This window comes from Fonsecaea monophora, assembly GCF_001642475.1.
Source record: "Fonsecaea monophora strain CBS 269.37 chromosome Unknown Scaff32, whole genome shotgun sequence".
Classification (NCBI taxonomy): Eukaryota; Fungi; Ascomycota; class Eurotiomycetes; order Chaetothyriales; family Herpotrichiellaceae; genus Fonsecaea; species Fonsecaea monophora.
Genome location: NW_019173963.1, coordinates 14793 through 27731, shown reverse-complemented (window position 1 = coordinate 27731; position 12939 = coordinate 14793). Strand labels below are relative to the sequence as shown.

Here is a 12939-nt window from a genome sequence, read left to right as displayed (position 1 = left end):
GGTCTCGGCCGCATGTGCAGATCGAGCCCAGCCAGGAAGTTCGGGGCAGTGCCTTCCAACACATGACCCGAAAACTATCAGGTGGAAGAAAGAAAGGTTTGTTTGATATGAACTAGTGGGAAAGCTATTTCACGATAACGGTAGATGCCGTTCGCATAAGAGTCCTGGAGTCTAAAAAGGATGGCAGCAACAGATACAACGTTTGTCCCTCGTGCCGCCACGCATACCGGACCTGAATGGGAGGCATAGGCGATGTCGCATGCCGCATTCGGACAAAAGCCAACCGGACTGCTTTGGGAGAGGCCTAGACTAATCAGAGCTGCCTACCAAGTGAGGAAAGCCGCGTCGCAGCCAGCTACAGGTGCCAACAATGCAATTGTGTCAAAGCGGGCTAGTTATCATTTGTCCATGGGCGTCCGTCGCTTTGAAGGTACAAGGGCATCCTGATGGGGTCAGCACTGACGAGTGAACAAGCGCACAGGCAGGTCAGAGTCCCCAGCGCTCAGACCGACGATCTGGACCTCAACCAGGAAAAGGGCGGCTTGGGAGCCATAATGAATTATTGAGGGACTGTTTCCGTCACCACCGCCCGGATATGGCGGCTCAAAGGCGAAAGAGGACGGAAAGGATGGAGAAAGGACCAGATTGGGAGGATGTGGGATTGTATGGCTTGGATGAGTTACAGCAGAGCAAGACGTGTGTTTTTAAGATGATTTGATCCACGATAATGAAGCTATGTCTGTACCCAATGTAGCGGTTGAGCGGTTGGCTCTTTGGCTCTTTGGCCAGTGGCTGGGACCTGGCTCGTTGGGTAGCTTTGGCCGCCACGAGACACGAGAGCGCGATAAACCCTCGCAACGACCTGAGCTTATTATTCAATTATGTTATGCGCCATCATCATGATTGCCAGCCCATCAGCTCGGACTGAGCGCCTTTGAAAGCTTTTCACCTTCTCTTATTTCTCTCCGATTACGCTCATCCCCCTTCGCCCCTCGCTCCTTCCGACACCCTTGTGCAGTCTTTGTGTCGCTGCCGTGGATTTATCTCGCTCTTGTTCGGTCTCTTTGATTCTTGGACCTGCCACTGTCTTCCACGGGGTCCCCACTTATGTAGCCCTTACTTGGGCCCCTGGGACCTGGGACCCACTGGTCAGTAGCGGTCACTGTCACTGTCACTGCTAGAGTTGCCCTGGGCGCTGGTAGGTGCTAGGTGGCTCAAACTTGGGTCAATTTGGGTCCCTTTCTCCGTATTTACCATCCACCATCCGCAAATCCGCCATCCACCATACGTTCGTTGTCAAACTCCGAGCCACTGGAGCCCCCGTCATACTCAGCTACTCGGTAAGTACGAGGACCACTCGTATCTGACCTTCGCCTCAATGTCCCCAAGCAGCCACCTTTGTCACTAGTTCCCACATACCACTAACCTCCCCATTAGCCACCTGCTTGCCTCATCTTGTCGCCTTGTCCCCTGGCTTGATTGTCCATCTGACTAGCCAGCTCGCTACTACCCAGGCAGTACATTACACGACTCATCTGCACCAACCTCACTGTCATTCTTCTATCCTCACTTTATCCAACCTCAACCTCATTCCAACAGGCCGCTGAAACCGCACACACATAGCCAGATCATCATCTGCCTTCTATACTCTTGCCTCCCTCTAATCACCGTCACGCTATCTCCTTACCAGTACTCCACTCAGCACTGGTCTAATCGCCCATTCGTCATCGGTCACGAGCCTGGTTACCTGCGCCGGATCCTCCTCAACCGCAATCTCCAACCCACATAAAGATCGCCTGCTCCTCAACCTACATCCTTTTTCCTCACATCAAATCTCACATTCAACATGAATCGCTCACGATCTGGCTCCGCAACCTCCAGCACCGGCAAAGACCTTCCGGCTGACAATATGGCCATCCAGGTGCAAATCAGCGGCGAAAAGAGTGAGCCTCGCCTCATGGGACTTCCATTTTGTTTCCTGATGGCAAACTAACAAGTGTCTCTGCAGCCATCAAACTGAACGTGCGACCCGTTCACACTGTTTCCAATGTCCTGGAATTTCTCTCTGCCTCTACCAATCTACCAGCAGACGTTCAGCTCATGCTGGATGGGAGGCATCTTGAACCCTCAACCACTGTGGGAGAGCTCAAGCTCCAAGAGTCATCAACACTTAAGCTGTCTGCGCCGTCACGAAGTACCACACCTATAGATGCATCACAACTTCAACCCCAGGCGCCAGCACCGGAGATGAGCACCGCTCAACCATCACCATCCACACCAGCATCAACATCATCAACACCCATACCCTCGGGCGCGGCCACCCCAACGAAGAGGAAGTCGAACAAGCCTCGGTGTTCTAAAGATGGGTGTAAAGCACCGGCTCAACCAATTGTGGGGGACTGCGGATTTTGCCAGAAGCGCTTCTGCGGAAAGCACCGTATGTTGGAGTCTCATAACTGTGAAGGCCTCGAAGACGCTAGAAAAGCGGACAAGGACCGCAACGCGGCCAAATTGGAAGGAGAGCGGACCGTGATGCTTCGCGGCCTCTAGAGAAGGAATCATGATTCTGAATGATCTGAAGTGGCATTTCCAAGTGCGAAGAGAGTGACATGCGTGGCGGGAAATACAATATCTTATGCTTTTGTTTCTCTGCGACTCGGCAGAAGCGTTGCTACTCGGCGTTTGTACGATGGCCCATTCACGGCGATATACGGGGTATTTTGTTTTTCTCGTGGGCAGGGAACATGGGAAGGACTTCACCGTCTCAGGGTTCGTTCTGGGCAAGGGCTAAGGCTAGGACTTGGGATTGTGGGATCTGAATCGGGAATACCTCATCATGGACTATGCACAACGAAACAGACGGCGTGCTTTTTGAATGGGGATATCTTTCGTCCTGCAGCCTTCGAACTCGTGCTGCCTGCGATTGTCCCGCTCATTGCGGACTTTCAGGTTGATAAATCTTGTGCGCACCTCGCAACGGGCATGGGATACTCGTGGGTCATCTACACATAAAGAAGTATATCAATACTCAGCGTTCACAGTCACGATCAATGACCGTTTCACTCGCATACCAAACAGGGAAATAACGGAAGCCGTGCTCGAGGACAGTCTAAGCTCCTCGCACTGCGGCCGAGCCAATCACTCAATGCCGATTGATTCTGTACTCCGACCATCCAGTCAATTGTCTCCTTTTGTCAAGTCAGTATGGTTGGTCACGTATGTCTCTCGAAAGCCCAACCCACGGCACATACGTGTACATGTTGTGCTAGATATTACGAAGTACCGAGTACAGCTTCGGAAGGGACCAAAGGAAAGCGGGGAAAGAAAAGAGACAATTAGACAACCAGACGACTAGACAGGCCTGCAGATAGATGGGCTTGTATGTCTACGAGGGATTTGCGCTCGTCGCACGTGGTTAGTGACATGAACTGAATATATTTCAATAGATTTCCGTGTTCGGCACGTTGCAGGTCATTCGTTCATGGACTGACCGACTGATTACTGACTGAGCTGTGGAACAGGACAACGACTACGCGAACCTTTTTCGTGCTTGGTGGAATGGTGCATGCAATGCTATTCGCTATGCGCATCTGAGTTGATTTTATACAAAGGTCAAAAATATGTAACATTTAATAGAGGGCGGCGCACTCGGTCTGCGTTGCGCGCCGTTATCACGAATGAAAAGATAAAGAAGTGTTCAAAATGCAAAAAACTCAGTCGGTACTTCGTAGCAGATGAGCCTATTTTCTCCGTCAAGAAGCTCGACCTCAACTTCTTTTCTCGTAATTCCCGTAAATACTCCTCTCTGACTTGTTTGCTGACTTGCGCTGGTCTCTTGGTGAGTGAGTGAGCTCCATGTATGTCCCCGAGTCTGTCCCTGTGGCACTTGATTCTAGTGAAGATGTTGAAAGTACCTCGTAGTGATGCGACGCTCCGGAGGGCAACTCACAGATGTCCAAAAGAAAAACGATAACTTCTTCAACGGAATTGGGGATACGTGCTATGTTGCGTTTGGTGTACTTGAGGAGCGTATGCCATGGAATAAGGCAAGGTCCACTCAACGCCTCCATCTCGACGTCTTCCTTTGATGCCAGTCAACACTTGTCTATGCGCACCGGACTGCCCTAAACCTAGACCCGCATACTCTGCCGACACCTAGGCCGTCGTCTCACGGTTTTCCCAAAAATTGAAGGTGCTGATCTTATCCACACTCCACGCAGTATTGGCGCCGTTGTTGTTAGCAGGGGCATTCCCTTCTTGAAACCTACCCGCATCCCTCTTCCGCTTGCAGTATTTCCGCGCGCACGTCTCCACAGCTTGCCAATCGTCTGCATTGAGATAACTCTTCACCGACTTTCCATCATCGTGGAGTTTGCAAAATGCCTCGCGGACCCAGGTGAGACAATTGAATGCCGAGTCGTCCGCGGGAATGCGAAGATCTCGAAGAATGGAATTCAGACGCTCTTCGTCCGTGACCTTGCACACGGCGACACGCACCAGAGCACTTTGGGCAATGGGGTTTGTAGAGATGTCTTGTTCTTCGTAAACGTGCTGGTTGGTGTCGTGATCGAGGTGCGCTACATGGTAGCGGATCCCTTGATCAGTTCGCCGGGCGGTTTGAGGGCCGACAATGAGAGACCAGTGATAAGAGTCACAGCTGAGGGCGTTGCGAAAGGATGAATTTGTAGACGAGGCGCTCCGGGGGTAGAGGACAACGTAAAGTCGAGGCTTGTCTTTCGTCGGCTTAAGTGCGGTGGTAGACGAGAGAGACCGAAGGAACTGAGGCTTCGTCGAGCTTGGACTCATTGCTTCTTTCAGCAAATTAGATCTGGCTCAGAAGTCCTCACTCATGGCAGAAGAGAGGCAAGATCCGAGATCGATAGATAGACATTATAGCCCGCGAGTTGCCCTACCAACAATCTTGAACGGTAGCCGCACCAAAAGCACAAGGCATTCTTTTTGGTGGGCTGGAGCTAAAGGTAGGATTGAAGTGAGGAGCCTAGTTGGTTCGCTTGTGCCACTCGGCTAAATCATTATACGAATTCACGGCTGAGATGTTTTTCTCGGGGTGAGTGTGCTGTAGCCCGATATAGAACAATCACCAAAACAACCCCCCACCGCGTTTGTGGTGTTTCTGTTGCCGTGATGACGAAATTTATCACCCCAGCACCACCGGTGCCAAGTCCCTACTTCATAGCATTTCACCCGTCTCGCCGGCTCGCCGTCCTCGGTTTGGGGTGAACCCGGGAACTGGTCCAAGTAAGTCTGGGCAATGGATCGATTATTCCCTCTGCTGACGCTGTACAAGTGTCAATGATTGACCTTACCACGTTGAAACGTGTCTCGTGAGGAGTTTTTCTTCGATCTGCGGTTTCATGCTGAGGCTTTCAATGCCTCAGCCACAGCATTCCACGTCAAATTGATCAGGAGATGACGGTGTGGCGGAAGGGAAAAGGAAAAAGAGTGGCAGGGCGACGGAGATCACGGAGCGTCAAGCCACATTTTGTGGCGGTGCTGTGATGACGATGCACCATGCTAAAACGTCTAATCCATATCCGAGTTGGTAATCTCCTGGTTTGGCGATCGATTGGTCATAGTAGTCCATAAGTGGAGAGGGACGGAAGGAAAAAGGCGCGTTGAAGGGGGTTGGCGCTGAAAGAAACGTCATGGGTGGCTGCAATCAAGGACATCAAGTGCCTTTGAGGTTGCCTAAGGAGGCCTCCAAGTTAAACAAGGTTAAGGGGGGCTGGCCTCTGCCGAAGGCAGGATGATGTTCCCAGGCGCCTCGTGTGCCCTGTTCGTAATCCGAGTCACGGTGCCCACCGTGCCACCAAAGCCTGTTAAGTGACTTGCCTCTCCCCAGCCATCCGCGCATCTCATCTAAAAGTGACTGGTATCTTCTCTCCGTCGCGCACTCTTCTTTCTCACCATCCCGTTGTCTACAGAAACTGTTGCTTTTACTCGTAAGCTTCGCCTTTTACGCCCGCTCAACTCCAAACACCTCTTTCGCAGGCCTTTTCTAATTGAATCAACATGCCTTTCACAGCATCGTAAGTCACTTGTTCCGCCTTCCACCTTCCGTCCCCTTCCGCGCAGTGCGCCCACCAGAGCTGACCAGCTACCTCCAGCGACATCTGCAAGATTATCCTTGCCATCATCCTTCCACCTCTTGGTGTCTTTCTCGAGCGAGGTTGCAATGCCGACTTTTTCATCAACATCCTGTTGACAATCCTGGGTTATATCCCGGGTATCATTCACGCTCTGTACGTAGAAAGACGCGCCCGGTCGTCTTCGCCCGGAATTGAAGCTAACAACATTGCAACAGCTACATTATCCTGAAATACTGAGTGATAAGAACCTAATGTCATGTCATCAACCGTCGAAACCTTTCCTCTTTCTGTCGAGGGCCGACATCACCTCGTCTTATCTTGATATCCCCCACCTGCTTTTGATTCTCGGAGCATGACACAAAACACAACACACTCCTCATAATGCCCACAATCTCATCCTCGGCACGAGTCCGATCTCGCACGGAAATCACAAAGATCCTGCTGGAATGAAACTGGGTATTGAGACTGGATAGGGTGGTGTGACCTTGGCCGAGGGACCGACTTGTTTGCTAGACGGATGGGAGCCTCTCCGTCCAACTTCGGTGCACAAAGGTCCCCTTTCTGCTGTGCGTGGTTTGGATGCAGAGGTCTTAATTCAGCATAATGAGACACATTTTACATCCGATTCATATGAATTTCTAATATTTTATTCCTTGATCGTTTAAATGAGCTTTCTGCCCCTGGTCTAGCGATTTTGCGGGAAATGGTGAGACCAAGACGAGCTCCGGAACTGCCATGTCCGAGCCTCCTGGATAACAGTTTGGAGATTTGTGGAAGCCTGGTGACGCCAACCCTTAATCCCGTATTCAACGGTCAAGATGCGTCATCTAGGGCTGAACCGATTGATTGGCAATCTTAAGTCGTGCATGACCAGGAAAGTACCCTTGGTGGCCTGTCGCAGCATGACAAAATCCCCAAGTAGCGCAGTGCTGTGGTGCTGGCGCAAACAGTGTCGATGAGATGAGGCCGTGCCAGAGGGGAACACTGGTCGCAAGCCTTGAGAGTACGGACACATATTGGGATTGCGCTACAACTTGAAGACCGCGATATAATAGAGTCAAAAAAGTCCCAAAGTCTTTGCGTAGTAATATGATGCCACTCATCCTAATCGAGTGGTGGAAGCGCCCTGTAACCGCCGGTCATATCCGAACCCTACGGAGCCCTACAGACATTTCCCCATCTGGGGGTTCGCCAGGGGGAACCAACAGTCACGTGAGAGTGTCGTGGTCAGTCACGACCAGCCCTAACCGCTGGGCTCAGCGACTATGCTTCATCCAATGCCTCACATTCGACCACGCCCACCATGATGCTCTATGGGTTTCAGGCTATACGGCCTATCGCAGGTCAATATCCCAGCCGCCATCGTCATGCTCCCGTTAGAATGTCCTTTTCCAGGGACAAAAATTTTGCATCCGCGCTTGTCGAGGGGTGAGGTAAGAACAAGGGCACCCTCACCATTAAAAGACTCCCAGGTCCTCTCTCGCGTTACATATGCGAGGTTCACGGTGTTTGCCATTGTCATTGAACACTGTTGCGCTTTGGCGCTGCTTGCTACTTACCTGCTCATGTACTGTGTAGTCACTGTTCCCAGAACTATTTCCGCAAACGGCCACTTCGACCCCCATGATGCCTCAACGATGACAAAGGCGACCCTGTTGATATGGATGACCATACGCGGATCTTCCACAGGCGGTTGTCGAATCCTATCGATGGCGATAAGCTCCGGGCCCAACAGACGTCGACAAACACCTGCCTTCCTCCCTCCCTTCTCGCTGTTACTCCCAGTTGCGCAGTTGCCTGCATCCAACAGTTTGCAAGCCAAAACTATCCAGGGGCCACATGTGCAAATACCTCAGACATCGAATACCTCTGTGCACAATCTAACATTTCGGGACTTACAATTGGCGAAGGTGCCGTACAGTGTGTGGTCTCTGTTTGTATAGCAGACGATCAGGAGGACGTGGAGGTTTACGGCGTCTGCAACTCTGTGCCAGGAGCTCAACCGAGGACTGCTCGAACCATCACTGCTACAATCATTGGGCCTTCCACCACGACATCTACCACTATGAAGAGCCTACCCGCAACTATAGGAAATCCAACATCCACCATGGAGGTCAGCACCATTGTGATGGCAACGGACACACCAACATGGATGATGGTAACATCAGAGGCATGGCCAACGTCTGCAGGTTCACTTGCGCCAACAGAGACTCCAACGAATACTATGGTAGACCAAACCACTCGCCGGTCGACCGAGTCCTCCACGACATCAGGAGCTGCTGCTGTGCCGGAACAGGCAACTCCTAGATCTGGTCTCTCTACCACTCAAATTGCAGGGATTGCGATCGGGGGTGCCGCGACTATTGCTATCGTTATTGGACTGCTCATTCTTTCATTCTGGATGCGAAAGCGGCGTCAAATGCATCGACGTAGCCAAAGGCGCTCACGATTAATCGAACCGTCACCACCTGTAAACCCTCAGAGCTTTGAGAAACAGAGTCAGCCAACCCTCGGTAACCTTGGAACTCCCCCTACAGTATCAAATACTCCGGGTCGCTTCTATGCTCCGCAACAACCGACGGAAGAAAAGAGGCGAAGCTTCTGGCGGAAGAGCATCAGACCAGAAGAGATTGGTATAGCCGTCTCGCCAAAAATGCCCGGCGAACACTCCCCTGTCAGCGCATCCTCTCAACAAAGCTTCTCGCGGCTACTACCAGAGGTGCCTCCTGCAGTTCTTTGGCCCGCACCACTCGATATCGACGCCACCAGGGAACGGAGGAGATATACGCAGCGACCTGTCAGTGAGGCCACCGAGTTTGACGATGAGCCGGAAGCAAAACCACAAGAACCAGAGCGAATTTTCGTCGACAATCAGCCGTTCATACTTGAGAAACCACCTCTGTCACATCGGCCACGGGGCCCACCTCCGAACCTGAGATTACCCGCATTGCCCGAAAGCCCTGCTAAGTCTGCAGGACAGACAGCAAGGATTCCTCTAACTCCAACCTACGACAACGGCAACGTTGACTTGGCCTCGCCGTCTGTTAACGTCCGGGCACCCGCTACATCGCAACTGGCACTTCCAGTCGTTGAGCACAAGCTGCCCCCATCGTCAATGTACGCAAATAGAAAGGTCCTGAGGAAAAAGCCTCCAGCGAGACTCCCTCTTCGGGTCATCAACACTCCGCCCGTGGAGCCTCCTACACAGCCACGGAATCTCCCGGCGCTATCTGAATCAGCGTCGCTTCCTGCAAGTAGACAGACGCTGCCTGTGAGCCGTCGCACGGAAAGACAGAGTTCCACCAGCTCCATCTATACCGAGATTGAGGAAGACACAACGCCTGAAGAAGCAACCAAACAGCTTGGGATGGACGTCAACACAATGACGACATCTATTATCCCCCTCAACATTCGTAGCGTCTCACCGGCGCAAGAGAGTCCCATTAAAGATTTGAGGTATCCTCAGATTCCTCGTTCGGCCGCCATATCCAGACAGGCAGATAGGCCTGCCCAGCTTCGAGCAAGCCTCAATCTGTCCCCTTCGTCGGCCTTTGTACCACCATCAACTTCACCTTTGCGACAAACCAGGGATCAGCTTGTTCGCGCAGAACTAAGCTTTGTGCAAACAGATACCACCTCCTCCGACGGATACCTCTCCGATTACATTGTCGAATTTCCCTTTCCTCCCGTATCGAAGCCTCCCAAAGCCAGTTTGAGCGAACTCGGTAGCAAATCACCAAGTGGTAACAAGGGACCCCCTTTGCAAGGTATCGATCAGCCTGGGAACGAAGTCACGAACACTAGTACGAGAACAGTGAATCTCATTGTTCCACAACGGTCGCCGTCCTCGAAAGCCCGATTGACCCCGAGTAAATCGAGCAGTGGTGATTTGTATCTGACTGTTGAAATTTGAGATATGAAGGTAAGGATCTGTCGTTCAGGATTTATGTGTATTATCAACGATGTTCTTGAGCAAGATGTGGTAGAGCGCTAGTGCAGCCGCTTGCTATCCAAGGTATATTATGTATAACATGAGAAGAAGTCCCAAGTGGTATCAGATTGATAGAACAGACACATCGAAATTAATTTCAGAACTTGTTCCATCATCTCCTTGGCGCTAGCAAATATCTGTTGTATGAATAGCTCGTGCTTTAGTTTTAATCTGTGTAATTGATTCGCTCCTTTCTTGATCTTGGCCCCAAGTGGGCAGACCAGTGAGAGATGAAAAAGGGGTTTGGTCTGACAGAGAACTTGATTGCACCTCCATTGGAATTCTCTCACCTGCTTTATTGGTGTCAGACACAGCATTGAGTTTATCCGCTTGCCTCGACGTGCAGAGCTTCTATGAGCTCTTATGACGGTCACTACCGTACTTGCACTACAGTAACAACGATCGTAAGGCTCTCTACTAATTGAGAAGGCTTTCTTTACTATCCCATATCTTCTGTTTCTCATATTCTCCCATCGCTTTAGTTCATACCTCACAGAATCTACGGCCCCCATACAAACAACATCTAGGTCGACCTGCCAGTTATGCTAAACGTCCTTGTTCACGACTCTCGAGACAGGCTACTAATCCATGCCAGCTCATCTCACGTGGCAAACTTCAAACGGTGTATGAGTGCACAACGCAGCCGTCCCATTGCTTGGCGAAGGATCAAACTACAGGATTATACATTTCGAAGAGTCAGACTACCAAGATCATCAAATGGAAACGCCACGTCTTTCTCAGGCGTAAAGTCCAAGGGGCAATATCCTTCGATCATCACACCAAGGCATTCAGACGATACAAATCGCTCTGTCCGTGCGGGTGTGACCTGGTTAACCAGGAGTCCGGCCCTTGTGGTGAGTAGCAGCTGAGCTGGTCTATGTCTTAGAGATTCCTAGATTCCACCCTCGAGCATATCAGACCCTGGCTAACGGAGACAGGATCCCGCAAGGTTACGTTCAGAGCTGCCCAGATATTGTGACAACAAATCCTTGGTCAAGATCTTGATCCTGTTCGTTACACCGTCTTTGGCTTCTCTGCTCGAGCCATCTGCTTTTCTTCAGCATGTCCTGCCTTCGTTGTACGCTGGCCGCCGAACTTTTGTGAAAGGCAAATCTATTGAGAAAACGATAAAGTGCATCACTGCTGTGGTTGACGCGCTTCCAGTCCCTCCTGATATCGAAGGGGATCCAGATGGAAATGAATCCCCTACAACGGCGGCTAGTACTGAAGGACTGGCGCTCTTCATGACCTCTAAGAATTTCGACGCCCGATCGGTTTATTCCCAATCGGAATGGGTTGAGGAAGCAGATAACAACTCCGCCACAACATTGAAATTTTGCTCCTCCGCTGAAGCGAGCTCTCCGGATCAAGCAGCACAACTCGCGCCATCCGTGCGGCATGTCGCATTACCCGTCGCCAACACCATTTTCGTCAATGAACGACGAACAACTCTTTTCCAAGACTCGTGGAGGATGAAGCTCACTGAGTCAGAGGAACCAACCATCAGCTATCTTGGCAGAAAGACTCTCAAATCATTTCAAATGAACCTTCCCTGCCCGGGAGATTGTTTTGTAGACGGCGGATCTGCGCCATTACACGCACTAACAAAGCCGAGAAAGGTCGTTCGATCCATGGGAAATGTGCTTCGTCAGATTGAAGTCGACGGCGAGGCTGTCCCTGCCTCTCAAGAGCTCGAGACAGCCGTTTCAGCATACATTAAGTCGAATCCCACGAGCATGGTTCGGGGTCCACTCCTCGTCTTTGGTCTGATTCGTTCACCAGGGACTCCATCGTTCAACGCGGATGCGGATGCAAACAAGGATACCCAAAAATCGGGCTCACTGAAACCGCTTTGGCAAGGAGCACAGCTCTTCAAGGTCTCAGGCGGCGGAGGAGGCTGGGGAAAGAGACAAGGCCTCTTATCACTGGAATCAGCTGTCGATTTCGAGATCGGCGACGCGCCATCACTTGTGTTTCCAGACCTGGATGACGACCAAGGCGGCTTCCATGAGCTGGGGTCGCGTAGCATAGTTCCAGTGGACAGCACGGTCGAGTTCCTAGTTTGTTCCGTGGATTCTGCACCCAAGACCAGCACAAGAACATTCCTATCAACGCCCGCGTTGTTCCCTCGGCAAAAAGACGGCACGACTATCGTACTGGGCACTGCCACGGACCCCGACTCCCAGGACTGTATGGCAGAGGACCCAGGCGCCACCAGCCCAGGGGTGGTCTTCTTACCGGATTACTTCGGCATGGTCTCTTACGGAGGTGCTGCTCTTGGCACCGACAGCTCAATATCGACCGGACATAAATCGAAAGCAATTTCGCGGACACGCTGTGATGTTCCGGATGCTCGCTTCATCATTCGTGGCGTGGGAAGTGTGCAACGGCCCTGTTCTACGGAAGACGAGTACGTGTCGAAGAAAGAATAGGGGAGGGCCATGTCTCATCTTCCGAAAGGAAGGAGTCAGTCGAGTTCTCAACTATCGACCGCTATGCGACCAAGGCTTAACCTTGACCCAGGACGGATGTCATTGAACTTGGTTTGCCAGATCCAGACTCTCCACAGCGCCACAGAGGTGCACCGAGACATCACTCAGCTGCTATCTATTGGGGAGAGCTCGGGCAAGGATTTGATGTGCGGGCAAAGGCGGCAGTCCAAAGATGGATTGGCCCATTGTTTCGAACTGAACATATCTTAAGAGGCCAGAGACAAATCGGGAACATCATGTGTAAATGTCATGACCTTGATTGTAGAATGTCCACATCTAGTTCCTCCATGACTTGCAGGACAACGCCTAGAGACTCCATGAAGCCATTTACGGCAACACGGAGCAT

The 12939-nt window shown here is 51.5% G+C and overlaps 4 protein-coding genes across 4 annotated transcripts; 3 read left to right on the top strand and 1 right to left on the bottom strand.

Moving 5' to 3' along the window:
• Positions 1-1846: 1846 nt before the first annotated feature.
• Positions 1847-2550, top strand: AYO21_05187 (hypothetical protein; the record flags this gene model as incomplete). The annotated part of the gene is made up of 2 exons (XM_022655157.1): positions 1847-1943; positions 2009-2550. The coding sequence occupies 2 exons, from the start codon at positions 1847-1849 to the stop codon at positions 2548-2550; spliced, it is 639 nt and encodes a 212-aa protein (XP_022512438.1).
• Positions 2551-4155: 1605 nt separating this feature from the next.
• On the bottom strand, positions 4156-4806 carry AYO21_05186 (hypothetical protein; the record flags this gene model as incomplete). Its single annotated transcript, XM_022655156.1, has 1 exon — positions 4156-4806. One exon carries the CDS (start codon positions 4804-4806, stop codon positions 4156-4158), a length of 651 nt encoding a protein of 216 aa, XP_022512437.1.
• A 2964-nt stretch (positions 4807-7770) lies between these two features.
• On the top strand, positions 7771-10023 carry AYO21_05185 (hypothetical protein; the record flags this gene model as incomplete). Its single annotated transcript, XM_022655155.1, has 1 exon — positions 7771-10023. One exon carries the CDS (start codon positions 7771-7773, stop codon positions 10021-10023), a length of 2253 nt encoding a protein of 750 aa, XP_022512436.1.
• Positions 10024-11345: 1322 nt separating this feature from the next.
• Positions 11346-12533, top strand: AYO21_05184 (hypothetical protein; the record flags this gene model as incomplete). Its single annotated transcript, XM_022655154.1, has 1 exon — positions 11346-12533. The coding sequence occupies one exon, from the start codon at positions 11346-11348 to the stop codon at positions 12531-12533; it is 1188 nt and encodes a 395-aa protein (XP_022512435.1).
• Positions 12534-12939: the final 406 nt, after the last annotated feature.